Source organism: Calliphora vicina, chromosome 3 (assembly GCF_958450345.1).
Source record: "Calliphora vicina chromosome 3, idCalVici1.1, whole genome shotgun sequence".
NCBI lineage: Eukaryota > Metazoa > Arthropoda > Insecta > Diptera > Calliphoridae > Calliphora > Calliphora vicina.
In genome coordinates, this window is record NC_088782.1 from 37248812 (window position 1) to 37265660 (window position 16849).

The window sequence follows — 16849 nt, forward strand, 5'->3', positions numbered from 1 at the left end:
TATTTCGTTTTACTTCATAAAATTGGCGAAACATTGTAAACTTTTAAGAAAACGATATTTCCTGTAATTGAAAATATGTTTTGATAATTTCTTTTTGGAATTTTATTCGCACAATAAGTTTTCTATATTGTAGTAAAAATTGCTGGTCAAGATTTTCAAAAATGTAAAACCAAAAATAATAAACGATTTTTGTAGTATGGTCGACAACAAGTAATAAAACTTCTGAAATATTTAATAATAATACTTGTGAATAGATTTAAATTACGTTTAATAATACATATATTTGATTTTAATTTGTTATGTTTTTATCATATTTCATTAAAGACAAATTTAAAACTAAGATAAATTGTGTTAATAAATAATTAATTTATTAACACAATTTCTTTTAACTATGTATGTAATTAAAATCAATTGCCCAACTAAACAACATCACTACAATCTTCCAATAACCATAAACATTCATTTTGTTTTGTATAAAAATCCTTAGATGGTCTTGTATACGAATATTTTTCCATATTACTCCAGTAGGCCGAATCACCACCACAAATATAAACGTTTTTGGTTGAATCTTGAATAGTGGCATAATTTCCATGAAATTTAATAAACCAAGAACTCGCCTCTGTCTGACTATACAGATTTTTCGTTATTTTCGAAATACTTGTGTTACTACTGCTATTATTAATATTATTAGCTAAGGGGGTATTCTTTGAAGTAGTATCTTGCAAATGTAAATAACGCCCCCAATATGGACTGCGCAAGGTATACAGATCATTGCCTAAACGATCAATCTCAAATGCGGCTTTCTTGCGATTTATAGGATTAATATTTTTTGCTATGAAATTTGTGCACATCAAATACGTTTGTGGACATTCATATAAATAGTAATTAGTTGTGATATTCCGAAGACACAGCTTTTGGGCAGCAAATATATTGCCCATGGATAATGGTAATAGTTTGGATGATATTTGACGTTGTGTTATCGAAATGTTTACAAAATCTGGTCGGGCTATTAACATTTCTAGGTTTTCGTAAATTCTATAAGGTGTAACTTCATTGCGATTCTTTAAATACTCCAAATAGGTGATATGATTATAAACAGCCTCCTGGGTTTGAGCATCGAAATCTAATAGATCTTCCGTTATCAGCCATTCATGTTCTATGCCATCCAGTTGCAAAAATACTCGAGGTATTGTTGTTTGATACAAATTATCCAGTTGCTTTAACTCCGCCAATAGCATTCTTATTGTTGAATTGTGTATAAAGTAACTTTGTAATATTTGAGCACTGTATTGCACTATTGATGTTTGTATTTCATGGCGTAGTCTTATTAACTTGTCACTTGTAAAGTTTTTCATAATACTTTCTAAATCTTTGTATAGTTCGATATATATAAATGGATTCGATTTGTTGTGATCAGTGTTCAATTCCTGCCATATTATTTCATATACAATTTCATGCACCGTTAGATTATTTGCTGCTGTTGCCATTTCTTGTAAAATATACTTCACATTCAAATTTGTGCTAAGGATTGTTTTAAATAAATATGTCAGCGATGTTTCAAATTCCTTTGCATCGATATTATTTTCAGTATTCAGTGGCTGAGAGTCCTCTAGGCGATTTAAAATAATATTCACTTCAATGTCACTCAGATTCAAGGACTTCAAAGAGCCATTAATAAGATTTACTATATTGGTAAAGTTGTTGGCAGGATCATTGAAATATCCTATATTCTGCAGGTATGCTGAAACATCCGTTGGTATAGATGTGGTGGCTGCACTTGCTGTTGAAACAACTAAACTTAGAAGTAGCGTTTTTAACCACCACATTTTCGTAAAATTTCTTATTGAATGTTCGAACGTATTCACAATTCTTTGGGTTTTATATTCTAACTTTACACTATTTGCAATATTTACAGTTCTTTGTAAATACTGGATCTTGGGTTCTTATCATAGTTGGTGCATATCTGTTTGTATTTACCAAATTTAATATCCAATATCCAACACAAAGGAAATATAATATTGACTCACTATTAATTTGTATGCCGTTGAACAAATAAATATGTGTAAGATATAGTAGCAATTACATATTATTATTTGCAAAATGTACACAGAGGAAAAAAACTGTTAGAAAAAGGGTCACATAGAGACAAGGCGTAATTGTCAAAAACCTAACTCTGGCAACAACAAAATACATGTTACTTTGGAACGTTTGAAGACCTCGCCCTTGCGTGTCGCTGAAGAAAGAGGTCCATACTGGGGTATCATAGTTGAATAGAGAACGACCGATTTCTTTGTATGTCTCTTGGAACATGATCCTCGTACCATCGAGAGCTTTTAGGCACTTCTTTCACTAGGAGTTGTTTTTCACCGTGGTGATATGTGTGCCTTCGATCGATATTTTTCAAATCTGTTAATGCGTTTTGTTTACTTAAATATATACATATGATTTAAAATGATTAATAAATACATTTTAGAAAGGAGTGGTAGCTAAAATTAACTTATTTTATTACATAATAACGTAATTATACTCAATTCTATATGACTAACATAAGGATGAAATAAAACGTTTACATACCACGGTGAAACAATGAAAACACGAAATGATTATGCAAACAGTGTATATTTATTCTAATGTTTTGTATTCAAATCCTAATTTTTGTACATTTTTGTACAATCTGATATAGTGCCACCAATAAACAGAGGTACGGACATTGATACATCGTCTTCGAAATTTCTACTGACCCTGAATATACATATATACTTTTGAGGGTATTCGATGAATATTTCGATGTGTTACAAATGGAATAACCAATCTTATTACCTATCACCAAATTATACTTCAAAATACAAATTTTAATATTTTTAGGTAAACAAAATTTATTTTTTTCCAGTTCTTTTTTTCATTTTTTGGAAAAAAATTTTCGAATTATTTAAAAAATTTTTTTAAATTTAAGAATCTTTTTTTTTTGGTAAAAAAAAATTGGTTTAAAAAATCCGATTTTGGCCCATTGTAAGTCCAACTTACTTATATACGTCGTTGCAAAGGTCTTTGAAATATTTATCTATTTAATGATAGATGTTCTCTATTGTCTAATGATTTAGTAATACAGATATCGAGCCATTTTGCTGATTTTAAATAGGAAACTTCTCGAAAGCATGTCTGACAGAATTATTGAAGATTTGGATCCCGAAGATATCTGGGGTCTTCAGAAAATTGATTTCAACAGACAGACGGACATGGCTTAATCGACTCCGCTATCTATAAGGATCCAGAATATATATACTTTATAGGGTCGGAAATGACAATCTCATAACCTCACGAAGTGTATAAATAAAAAATGCACATTAACACAAAAACAAACTGCCAGCTCTGTCTGTTTGTATTGATGCTCTAAATCATAGCATACTTTAAGGTGAAAATAAACGTAAATAATTTGTAACGCCCTAGAGTATGTGATAAATTGCCAAATAAATTATAATATAACAGGGCGACTCATATAATGGAATTTTGTAAAATAAAGTTGGTTTCTGCTCATTCTGATAGCCTGGTATTACATGAAAATTTTACAGAATTACTTTTTCATTCAAGCTCATAGCACCGACACAAACCACATGAATATATGAAATTTAAACCGGAATCCATTAATTAAACTCAAATATTTAATTTTTCAAAATATGTATATTTTTATTATAATAATTTGTTGATATTTTTTTTTTAAATTAAATTATAAACATAAATAATAAACATTTATTATAAAATAGACTTATTACAAATTGTATAAATCTTCTTCTTTGATTGGAAAAAAAGGGATAGATAAAAAAACATAAAACAATGTGTACAAAATGTTATTAATTTTGAAACAATAAAAAATATTTATTTCTTTTTCAATAATTTGCCATAAAAATGTAACTTAATTTAAAGTGATCTACACAACAGAGCTGTAAATGAATCATTCTTTTTTGATTTTAATTCATTATGAATTAGCTAAATTTTGAATTAATTCATTGAATTGAAAAAATGAATTGAATGAAATTTGAATCAATTCAAACGAATTAGCAAAAATGAATTTCAATTCATTTTCAATTCAAATGAATTTGTAAAATGAGTTGCAATTCATTTACAATTCATTTGAATTGAATTGATTTTGAATTAATTCAAATGAATTAGAAAAAAGAATTAGCAATTCAAATGAATGATTCAAAAATGTGTTGCAATCAATCAAATTCAAGAGCAGATCTCTAGGGGGAATGAAAGATTTCTCCTACCAAAATGAAAATATCCAGTACAAAAATTGAAAAGCTTTGTCCTGTATACGCGCCTGATCAATGAAAACATGGTGTTTGGAGTTTATTTCTTCAAGAAGAACTGATTTTTATTTTGAAACACACTGAACGACAAAACATATTTAATATTCAAGAAGCAATTAATAATTTTTGAAATTTTGTGACCCACGACCACCCAACAACAAACTTTTTGCTAATATTTATATTATATTTATTTCAAAAAAATAAAACTATCTTCCAAAAATAATCAAAAATCAGGAAAAATAACAATGTATGTAGTTCAAAACACAATTGAGTTTCATAAATAAGGCTAATTAGATTTAATTAGAATGCATCATTCACCTTAAACAACAATAGCTTTTCAAAATTATCATCTGAAAGAAATCCACGTTTAGGGATGTTTAGAATAGAGGCGTACGAAAATAATCTTTCAACACCAGCTGACGATGGTAACGGCGCATTATATTTAAAGGAAGACTTTTTAACCGTCGATTAATTATACTGCATACTTAATGACATTGAAGAATCTGCTAAATATGCTGCGAATTTCGCGTCGGAGTTGGAAATGAATTGCTAATTTTTTTTCTAATTCGTTTGAATTAATTCAAAATCAATTCAATTCAAATGAATTGTAAATGAATTGAATTAATTCAAAATCAATTCAATTCATTTGAATTGGAAACGAATTGCAATTCATTTTTACCAAATTCATTTGAATTAATTCAAAATCAATTCAATTCATTTGAATTGGAAACGAATTGCAATTCATTTTTACCAAATTCATTTGAATTGACTCAAATTTCATTCAATTCATTTTTTTGTGTGAATGATTCGCGAATTAATTCAAAAATGATTGATTCATTTACAGCTCTGCTACACAAGACTTTATGTAAATTGTATGTATATAAAAAAGAATACAATAACTGACTTAAATTACAGATTTCTTGTTTAATTTTCTTCTTTTAATTATTTATAATAATAACAATTTGTAAAAACAAGAAAAAAAGTAGCTAAACTTTTACAAATACAATAATTAACTGATTTTCAAAATATTTGTTTGTTATTATGATTTTTATTTTTTACATTATTTTGTGTAAAAGTTTAAAAATACTAAAAAAATAATAATAAAAAAAAATAAATAAGTTAATTCGCGTTAAACGTGATTTTACTTTGCCGTTAAGCAATAATGATATTAATTAATAAAATATTTATATTTATAAAAAAAAACAAGACAATTTTTTTTTAAAAATCAACTTATCAATTAATTATAAAAATATATGTATGTGTATATATAAAGTAATTGTATAAAAATATTATTAATAATATAAAACAAAACAAAGAGTGTATGTATTCTTCTTCAATGCCTTTTAATTGTTGTTGTTATTGTTGTTTGATTTTAAGCAATACTCATAGATTGATTGATTATTTACTGTCCCTTTTTGGAAAAGATTTCGTTTTCCTTATCGTTGATTGTTCTTCTTATTGAGGTGTTTGGCTTGATCTTCGTTTATCCTTTTCCTTTTCTTTCTCCTTATCGCCACCTTTGCGGCCAAATATTCTAAATACACCACTGCGACGATCTTCTTTAGATTTGCTGCCCTTAACGCCCGATACCGATGATATGGACTGAGCTTCACTTTCACTGGAACTTTCGGCTGAAACACGTGACAAATTTATTGAGTCGGGCTGTAATGACACTGGTCGATTGGATTCAAAGCGAGTGGTACCCCAACCTATGATTCAATTGTATAAATATAAATTAAATTATTATTTTATATTATTTCTTTAAGCGTTACGCTTTCAAAACTTTTTACATGCATTTATTTTAGTTTAAGCTAAAAGAAAAGCTAAATATGCTCTGAAATCTTGTAGAATTTTGCCTCATAGATATCTCTATTTAAAAGCAGACACAATTAATAAACAAATGTTAAAATGTTGCCATTGTGATATCAAAAATCTTAGTACAGAATTAAAAATTCATTCAATTCCCAATAAATCAAATTCTTAGCCTCATAACAAAACAAATTCTTTGAATAGAATTCATTCAATTTGAATTAATTCATAATGAAATAAATTGATAATAAAATTTATTCAACATTTGTTTGTTTACATTTTTGTTAATTCAAATCTAATCCAAATTGAATGAAAATATTCAATTCCCCTTATTCATAATCAATTTTTAATTTGATAAAAGGTTTATAAAACAAAATTTGTTTTATAAACCTGTAACAAATTTAAAAATTGATTATGAATAAGGCCTAATATATATATAATTGAAAAAAAAAAAATCAAATTAGTTATATTTTGTAATGGGTTTGAATTAAAGGTAACTTGAATGAGTCAATAAATAATTTATTCACCGAGGAATGAGTTCTCAAAGTAATGAATTCAATACGTTTGAAAAATTGTAATGAATTATTTAAGGGAATGGTTGAGATATAAAATTCGATCGAATTTAAAGTATTAAAGTAATGAGCATACGAATTGATTCGTATGAATTCTTTAATGAAATCGTTTATTCTTTCGTTACTGGATTTCACACAATTCCAGAAAAACCACTTAGAATCACAATGTGCTTAATTTTAGATTAACTAATCTAATTATTAATTGATATTGGATCTTCAAGCTAAAATCCTGACCTTAATACATCATAATTCAAATCATTATCAATTCCACAAATTCAGAGCATATTTTTTTTTAAAGTGAACTTAATTATTAGTAAAATTGAATTACTTTGTAAGCTTGTACGAAAATAGGATCGATTTATTTTAGAAGCTTTTAATAAATATCCTGGAAATATTTTTTTCAAAACCAAAATTATAGAAAGCATGCATAAAAATAAACAAACATATTCATAAAGAAAATATTAAGAAATGCACCGTCACCAAACATATTCCAAAAATATTAATAAAATAAGTAAATAAAAGTAACAGTTAGTAAAGAAAATAAAATAAAAACAATCGCATTCTCATATTTAGTGTAGTTTCAGCAAGTGGCTAAACTCTGTAAAAATTTGTATGAATACGATTGCAAATGAATGCTGAGAACTTTTGATAAATCAAACCAAAGTGGAGTAAGATGAAAATATTATGAATTTTGAATTATATTGTTGTTAATTTGTTAAAAGTTCTCAGTTTGTAATTAATGATGTTTTAGATTTTGAACCAATACCCTCATTATTATGATGATTGTTATTATTATTGATGACACTCATGTAACTTGGATTATTAATGGAATTATTTTCAGTGCTATTCGAGTTGGTTGTAAAATGCCACACTGTACGACTATGTTGCGAGGAGGATGATGATGGTGGTGATGCTGTTGTGGATGTGGATGTTGTGGTAGAAATTTGTTGATAAGATGTTGTTGTGGTTGTAAGACTATTGTTATTACTATTATAGTTATTGACTGGTTGGTGATGTTTACCATTGTTACTATTGTTACTGCTGTTGCTACGGGTAATGAGTACACTGTTTGTAATGGGACTATTGCTGCCCATGCTGGAATTCGAACTGGTCGAAATGGTTGAATGTACAGTACGCTTTGTTGTAGTTACTGCAGGTAACTGCTGTTGCAGGCCCGTAGCAGTTTCCATTTCAATGAATTTTGTTACCAAATCGGAACGACCACCAGTGGCACTGTGGCTACTACTGGCGGTACTATTGCCTCCTAAACTAGATCTGGGAGCTGCAATTATTTTGTGCTGATGCTGTTGTTGTTGTTGCTGCTGCTGTTGTACTCTCATATAATTTGCCTGAGGTTCATTGGCATGTTGTCCTGTAGCGGCAGCAGCCGCATTAAAAGCATTTATACGTTGTTGCACTTGAGCCTGATGCTGGTGATGGTTAGTATGATGCTGGCCAGCAGCAGCTGTAGCATCAGCTACTCTGGCTAATGGTGGCATTGTCGTTGGTAAAGGTGGAGGATTTTCTATACAGTAGGTTGTTGTTATGTAATATGATTTTTTTTTTGATTGTTTGTTTTTGGTTTGGAAATTGAAATGATATAATGAATGGTTGGTTGTAACGTTTATTGTTTTATATGTATGCATATATATAATAATAATAATAAAAAGGGGACTTGGACAGGGAATGTAAGGACAAAAACACATTTATGATATAGTTTTCTTTATAACAAAACATGACTGACGACTACACACTTTTGGGACATTGTACAACATAAGTACATACATATACAATATTTATTAACGAGCAAAATTTCATTCGAAAGCCTTACCTGATTGTCTAGCCTCACTATTGCGTTTTAAAACTACGACATTGTCATCATTTGAACCATTTGGTAATCGCGGCATACTGCCTCCAATAATATCTGAACCATATTCTAAAAAAAAATATACAAATAAATACTATATGATTTGTTTAAGATTAAAAATGGGTCTTACCCATACTGGTACGCATGACAACTAAATTGTCTGTACTTTGACGATTGGGTACTGGTGGAGGTGCACCTCTAGGTGGAATGGGTGGCTTGTGTTCAAATCCTACAGATCCGGTTGGCGAAGACGGGGAAGGAGGTTGCTATAAAATGATAAAAAACATATATTAAACATTTGTACAAGTAAGCGTGTTATATCCGGCAGAGCCGAAAATTTGTTTGACCGATTTTGACGCACGTCTGTCCGAATTTCTATGGCGTTATATACGTCGTTGGAAAAATCTTTGAGATGTGTATCATTTTTATGTGGCACAAATATTTTATTAAATTCCAAACTTACCTGTTGTTGTTGCATTTGTTTTTGTAAAAAGTTCATTTGTGGCGTAGCAGTTGAGCTTACTGAAATGCTGCTAGTCATAGAATTAGTACGGGATGCAGCACGTCTTTGTGAATCAGGTGATGAAGTACGAGAGCTAACTGGTGATTCTACACTTTGACCACTGGCTACTTTAATATCAGGGAAGCTGTTTGATTGTTGCTGTGGATAAAAACATTCATCATTTATAGAAAACAAAACTATCTAAAGAAAATGAAATCAAACTATACCTTCATGGATTCATCATAACTTAACAACTGTAGATTTGGTGGTAGACTAGCGTGGAATGATATTTTACGAACCCAATCGTTCATAATTTCCAATGAGGGTGCCTCGAACAAGAATTCTGAACCATCGGGTAATTTTAATCTGAATACGTATTTCTTCTTGGTATAATCTTCGGCACGTTCACATTTCGCGCCCAGAATGTTAACGGGTGCATTGGCGGTCTTTTGTTGCAAGAAATCATTTTCATCCTTGAAGAAGCACACCAGCTGGCCGCACAATACGGTATGGAATTGTTTCCAAGAGCGTACCGGTGCCTTTTTGCCGCCCGACTGTAGACCGTGTTTTCTCTCAAGCATACCTTGGATTTCTACAGGTGGCAAATCGAAACCTTCACCTTTCTGATTTTTACGGAATGATTGAGCGCGACGGCGTGTTGTAAATGATGGTGTACGTTTTGGTTGTTTTTGTTGGACTTTCATGGACTCGGCACGCTTGACATTTTGATCGGAGCCACGTCTCAAACGATCGCCAAAGATGTTGGACGAAGAACTCTTCTGTAAACCGTATTGATCGTCATCGTAGGCGGACACAGGTCTCAAAGGAGATTGTGTGTTCTGGTTGGGTGTATTGTTGGCTGAGCTGGCAGTAACAGTTACCATGGGACTCGAGAATATTGGAGTCTTCTCTTGGTTGTTGGCATTATTTCTATTTTCCATTTGTTTTTCAGCGCGTCTTCTTTCGTCATTCAGACGTTGCAGTTCTTTCTGCTTCAACATTTCTAGACGTTCCTTCTCCAAACGTTCCTTTTCCTTAAGTTTGGCCAATTTTTCGCTTTCAACTTGTTTGCGGAATCTCTGTTCTAGCAATGTTATACGTTTGATGGCTTGGAATTTCTCCTCTTGAGCTTCTACGGTCTTTTCGAAATCAGAGTGGCGTCTCAGCAGATCTTCAACTTGTGGTATTGAGTCACCGACTTTGGTATCCTTAAGCAAAGGCTCCCTGCTGACTATCCAATTTTCCAAGATATCAGCATCCTTTAAGAACATCTGAGTGTCCAAATTAAGTTCATAGATTTCCTTACGCTGCTGCAAAGTATGTTCCAATAGTTCGTGTCTTTGTTGTAGAACATGGATTTTCTCTTCGATTTCATGAGCCAGGAAGTGTTTTTCTCTAATTAGTTTTTCACCCTTGGCTTGGAATTTGGCAAAGGTTTCATCTCTTGCTCGTATCTCAGCTAGATGCTCTTTGATACTGGCCAACAGAGACTCGGCACCGGCTACAGTGTTTGCCAAATCAGGAGCCGTGATCTTGGCCAACATTTCATTGATCCAGGCTATTAAATCACGATATTCGTCAAAGTATGACTGCAATTGTTCGGCTTGTTGTAGTTTTTCCTTGCGTACATTTGATTTTTCTGTTACATCTGCCCAAGCTTCAATGGTCTCATCACGCTTGACTTCAATGTGTTCCTTAGCATCAGGATAGATTTCAGCCAAGTTATTAGCTTCGTTCATTACTGAATTGACTTGTTCGCGTATGGCCTCTAGTTCAGTTTCGAATACCAAATGCTTGCGATTCAAAGCCTGAATACTTTCTAAATCTTGGCCATAATCTTCGGATATTAAATTGGCTTCCTTTTCGTTAATTAAAGAAATAGTTTCATCGGCGACACGATCATAGACATGCACCTGTTTGGCACCATCTAAAGCATCTTTACGTGCCGATACCAGATCCTTAAGTTCATCCCACAATTGCTTGGTTTCATCACGTTTGGTCTTGATTGATGTTCTATAGGGATTGTTTTCCTTAATTAATTCATCACCCTTCTCCAAATGAGCCTTAACTCTGCCTTCGTTGGCCGTAAGATTAGAGACAAAAGTCTCGAATACCAATATCAGTTGCTCAACATGTTCAACATCTTCACCATAGTCTTCGGAAGCAGTAACAGCCATTTGGTCATTAATCCATTCATGTAGATCTTCAGTTTCACGCAAATACTCAAACAATAGTTTGCTTTCCTGGAGACGCACTTCACGGTCCTTGGCCAAACGTTGAAGTTCTTCATATTGACTATTAACAGAATCTTGTTTTGATTTAATGTTGGCACTATCAAAGTGATTGCGTTCCACCAAATTCGAAGCTAGTTTATTGACCTTTTCAATTGATGGCTTGAACGATTGCAATTCACGTTGTAAAACTTCCAGTTTCTTTTGATGCGACTGAACCGACAACTCATCTTTGCCATAGTCGGAAGACACAACAATTGGTCTCTTTTCTCTGATCCAGGATTCGGCTTCATTAGCTTCTACATAGAACATCTGTGATTCGACGGCATCCAAAAGTCTTAAACGGCGTATACTGCATAGTTCGCGTAGATTTACCAATTTGCTCTTAATGCGGTCACACTTGTATTGTATCTGTTCCAAAGCAAAGTGGTTATCGCGTATCATTTGATCTCCTCGCTGTAGCAAGGACTGTATCAATGGCTCTTGGGATAATAGTTCAGCTTCTAAGGCTTGATGTTTCTTTTGCAGTGTTTGGACGGCAGTCAAGGAGGTGCCTAAATCTTCAGAGCCGGCTATAGCTTCTTTTTCGCTCAGCCACTGTAGTTCGTCTTCGGCATCACGAAGGAATTGTTGCAGACTGAATGAGTCTTCCAAGTTCTCCCTTCTTATACCTAAGGGTTCGTGTAAAGTGTGATAGCGTTTTATTGTTGACATGGCACGCTCATGAATGTCATCTTTAAGGAAATGATCGGCTTGGAAGAATTCCTCATCTTGTTGTTTAATCAGTTCAGCTAATTCAGCATGATGAGCTACATCGGCCTCTAGGCGTTCATGTTTCTTAATTAGATTCGTAACTGCAGCCAAATCTTTGCCATAATCCTCATTTGATAAATGTGACTCAACTTCATCCATCCAATTGTTGAATTCGTCCACACTGCGATTGAAGGTGAGAGCTTCATAGGCTTGATTCAATTTGTCATTCTTTTCTTTAGAAGCTGACTTCAATTTCAACCAATCTGCCTCTAACATTTCCAACTGTTGGGCAATTTCATCCTTGGCATAGTGATCGTTCTTAATCAAACGTTCTCCTTCCTTGATCACATCTTGAACTCTGGAAGCATTGTTGAGCAGTTCACTGTCAAAAGCATTATGTTTTTGTAATTTGCTTTGCAAATTGCTGGGTTCTCTGTAGTTTTCGTCCATGGCTACCTGCATTTTTTGCACTAACCAACGATCGATTTCGTATAGACTTCTTAGGAATTCTTGAAGTTGTAGTGACTGTTGCAATCTTTGTTTTCGCTCCTGGGAAGAGTTATTTAGTTTTTCTTTCCTTCTCACCACATAAGCTAACTTTTCTCTTATGACATCAGCTCCATTGGGATCACCTTCCAGTATCGACTTGGCAAACTTTTCCAAGTCCGTTACATTGTCGGAATCCAAGAGTTTTTCGAAAGCTTCGTGCTTCTTTAAGAGTCTTTCGACAGCAGTGTATGAATCACCCAAATCATCATTGTTAAGGAAGGCCTCTTTGTTGGCCAACCATATTTCGACTTGTTCCACTTGAGCCTTGAACAATTGCAACTGATGGGCTTCTGTCAAATCCTTGGCTCTTTGACTCCAGGCTTCGTGAAGATTTTGATGTAAATCCTCCAATATTTTCAAATGTTGTTTGGCTCTGTCGGATTTATCGTTGTCCGATAATTGTTCACCCTGAAGTTTCAAGTCTTTGAAGGCTTTGTCACGACCATCAATTTCAACTTTTCTTTCTTGATGCAATTCCAATTGAGTTTCGCAATCGTTAATGGTCATTGGTGTGGGAGCGGCATTCATTTTCTTAATCATATCATTTACCCAAAGCTCCAGTTCACGTACATCGGACACAAATTTGTGAACCAAGTAAGCTTCATTAAGAAGTTTACGTCTTTTGACGGCCAAGTCTTGTAATTGCTTCCAGGAGAGTGAGAGTTCATCTAATTTTTGAGCAATATCCATGGCTCTTTCGGGATACTTATTTTGCAGAGTACGAGCATTTTGTTCGTGTTCGGATATTTTCTGCTTGACAGCGGACATATCACGTTCCAAGGCATCTTCGCGACGTATTAAGGTCTCGACAGCAGCTAAATCACGACCAGTGTCTTCAGAACTCATGGCTAATGCTTTCTCGGCTATACGTTCAGCGGTGTCTTCGACATCCCTATTGAATACATGGATTTCATTTGCTCCACCCAATAAAGCGCGATAGGCATTCAAAGCTCCCTGTAGTTGGCGCCATTTATTGTTAAAATCACGTCTACGTTTGTCAATGTTGGCAGATTCTGCAGGTACCTGGCCTTGATTAATCAATTTGTCAGCCAGATTATTGATATGCTTCACTCTCTGATCATCTACTCTCATATCAGAGTCAACGTCATCTAATTTACGCATTAGGGCATTGCAGTGTTCCAAATCACGACCAGTGTCGCTAGCTTGAACCATCATTTCTTTGTCTCTTATCCAGGCTTCAATCTTGTCTAACTGATTATTAAATTCCAAGATGTCTTGAGCCTCTTCTAAACCACGACCACGGTTGTCTAACTCATCCAAAAGACTCTTCCATGCTGATAGCACACGATCAATGGCTTGCTTGATTTCGGGTGAGGATTCATGTTGTTTGGAGAGGAGAATTAATCCCTTTTCTTGAATTTCCTTAATACGACCCTGATTAGCAGCCACTTCAGCTTGGAAGGCTTGGTGTTTTTGCAATTTCTTTATCTTTTCATCGAGATTTGAAACTTCGTTATAGTTGCCTGCATCAGCTTCCAATTTCTTTATCTTCTCATTAATCCACGATTCAGCTTCAGCACAATCTCTAACAAATTGGGCATAGAGTAGAGCATCTTCAAGTTTATAACGCCTAACAGCACAAAGATCTTTGACCTTTTGACGTCTAGCTAAGACACCCTGCAAAATAGTTTGAATATTTGCACTGTCATAGTGTCTTTGCTCGATAAGCTTACGACCGTGTTCTTGCAACAGTGCAACCTTATCTTCTTGGGTTTGTATGAGTCTTTCGAATTCATCATGTTTTTTGATTTGATTTTGTACATCTTCAACGGTTTGGCCGAAATCGGAACTAGATAAGGCAGCCTGTTGGGAACTGGATAGATTATCAATTTGCTTGGCATCACGCAAGAAGCAGAACAGATCGATTTTCTGTTCCAACATTATTTTCTTTTTGTTCCAGGCTGTGTGTAATTTGGCGCGTTCATCTAACATAGCTGAGCATTTCTCTTCAACTTCTGCGGCGGCATAGTGGCCGGTCTGGACCATGGAATCACTTAGCTCATTGAGGAGACGGAACTTATCTTCGCGTGCTTCAATTTCACCATAAATGGCATCATGCTGAATTTTAAGAGCTGTAGCACCGGCAGCATCACTGACGTGCTCTTCAGCCTGCAAGGCTGCGCGCAAGTTAGATGACCAAGACATAATATCCCTGACATCGGTAAGGAATGTTTGTAGATCATAACTGGCAGCTAAGCGATCACCTCTAGCACCGGAACGTTCCTTCAAATCATTCCAGGCAGCCACCACCTTGTCTTGCTGTTGGGCAATAGCAGCGGCATTGGAGGGATATTTAGCTTGAAGGCGTACCGAATCTTCAACAAGAACTTGCAATTGAGCTTCCAAAGCTACCAAATCGTTTTCAAAGCCCTCATGTTTACGTGTCAACGCCAAAGCAGAGTTCAAATCTTTACCTAATTCGGTAGAAAGAGCAGCATTTTTGTCTTGAATACGGAATAAGGCTTCAGCTACATCACGATGGAAACGATGAATTTCACCAGCAGCATGTAATTTTTGTTCTCTTAAGTTCAGTAACTTAAGGAGATTTTCCCAAGACATGTGTAATTGTTCCTGTCTCTTTTCGACGTCTGGTGCATAAGGACTTTCGGTATCAATTAGTTTTTTAGCTAACACTTCGCACTGCACTACACGATCAGCTCCTACTTCTACGCGGTGTTTAAGATCATCGAATTTGTTTTGCAACAATTGTAAATGTTCGTAATCTTGGCCATAATCCTCGGAAGAAGCCACCTGTTCTTGCTCTTTAATCCATTGTTCAACTTCATCTGATTCGATGAAATATTCGTGCATGTACAAGCTCTCCATTAGGCGAAGTTGTCGTTGAGATGCCAACTTATGCAGCGACTTTAGCATTTTTTCTATCAATTGCTGTTTGGCCGATAAGATTTTACTGTCTGGATGTTGGGCTGCTACCATAGCAGCACAATTATGACCCATTTCTGTAACAATTCCAGTGTAGGTGTCTAACTCCAACTCAATTGTTTTGTGCTTGGTTAAGAGTTTAGCGGCAGAATCACGGTCGCGTCCATATTCGGTAGATCTGAGAGCATTCTGTTTCTCTCCCAACCATGCTTCAATTTCACTGGCATCATAGAGGTACTGTTGAGCCTTCAACGACATATCCAACTTCTTACCACGTTCATTGGTGTTATATTCCAAATCGTTCCAGGAATCTTCAAGCTTGGTGCACAGATCTTTTACATTTTCTTTTTCGGGATGATTTTGCTGTACCAAGGCCTGGCCAGCTAATAGAGCCTTGTTGATCATGGGCTGGTGACCTTTAATTTCAGCTTCTAACTTCTTGTGTTTCTTGGATAAAGTTTGGGCTTGATGAAGGTTTTGACCCAGTTCCTTGGACTTGGCAGCGGGCAAATGATCGTTGATCCATTGGAATTCATTGTCCAGTTCAAAGACAAACTTGTGATAGTTAAGACTTTCCTCAAGTTCATCACGTCTCTTTTGCATAGGATCTCCTAGCAATTTGAATCTATTTTGTATATCCTTGGATTCACCTTTAATGTTGTCGGCGTTAAAGTGACCTTCATGAGCCATTTCTTCGCCGGAATTAACCAATTCATCGACCTTTTGCTCCCACACTGTGATTTCGGATTCCAACAGTTGGTGTTTGTTAATGAGGTCTTTACAACTTCTTAAGTCATTGCCCACATCCTTACTCTTCAATGCAGCATCCAATTCTCCCACTTTCTTCTTGGCGTCTTCAATAGCTCTGTTATGTTCACGCTGAGAAGCTGCCTGTTCCAGTTTGCGACCCTTATCTTCTGACAAGATCAAAAGGTCTTTCCATTTCTTGTTCAAGTCGCTAACACGTTTTTCCACTTCTGGTTTACGGTTGTTGGCAGCAACCAATTGCTCACTATCCTTGTTAATGTTGCGCAATTGACCTTCGTTGGCTCGGAGTTCGCGCTCAAAAGCTTTGTGTTTTTGTAATTTACGTGGCAGGTTGCTTAGATCGCGATAGTTCTCATCACCAGCTATTTTCGTTTTGTCTTTCAGCCAGGCATCCAAGTCATCGGCTTCAGCGGCAAATTTGTGGAAGTCCTTAGAGGCTTGCAAAGAGCGTTTGCGCTCAAAGGCCTTATCCTTAACAGCCTTGCGTTTAGCCAAAACTTGGTTGCGACGATCGTCAATGCTGTAATGTAAATACAAAAATTTAGAAACGCTTCAAATTACTTAGCACTAATAAAAAAAACACTTAC

At 34.6% G+C, this 16849-nt stretch overlaps 2 protein-coding genes across 6 annotated transcripts in view; both read right to left on the reverse strand.

Moving 5' to 3' along the window:
- Window positions 1-261: 261 nt before the first annotated feature.
- LOC135954447 (uncharacterized) lies at window positions 262-1859 on the reverse strand. Its single transcript, XM_065504621.1, has one exon. The coding sequence runs from the start codon at window positions 1824-1826 to the stop codon at window positions 420-422; it is 1407 nt and encodes a 468-aa protein (XP_065360693.1). The 5' UTR covers window positions 1827-1859; the 3' UTR covers window positions 262-419.
- Window positions 1860-3658: 1799 nt separating this feature from the next.
- The window catches only part of kst (spectrin beta chain, non-erythrocytic 5 kst), a 132507-nt gene continuing 119316 nt past the window's right edge, over window positions 3659-16849 (reverse strand). For 4 of the 5 annotated variants that reach the window (XM_065504714.1, XM_065504713.1, XM_065504715.1 and 1 more), the window contains 6 exons: window positions 9285-16782; window positions 9019-9216; window positions 8686-8821; window positions 8520-8624; window positions 7710-8213; window positions 3659-6016 (listed from right to left, as the gene is read on the reverse strand). In XM_065504714.1, the coding sequence (XP_065360786.1) occupies window positions 5763-6016; window positions 7710-8213; window positions 8520-8624; window positions 8686-8821; window positions 9019-9216; window positions 9285-16782 (8695 nt within the window). In that variant the 3' untranslated portion in view covers window positions 3659-5762. The remainder of the gene's footprint in view (window positions 6017-7709; window positions 8214-8519; window positions 8625-8685; window positions 8822-9018; window positions 9217-9284; window positions 16783-16849) is intronic. The other variant, XM_065504716.1, reaches the window with a different exon arrangement.

Coding starts and splice junctions, on each gene's coding strand:
- LOC135954447 (XM_065504621.1), bottom strand. CDS start 1,826: ATGTGGTGGTTAAAAACGCTACTTCTAAGTTTAGTTGTTTCAACAGCA.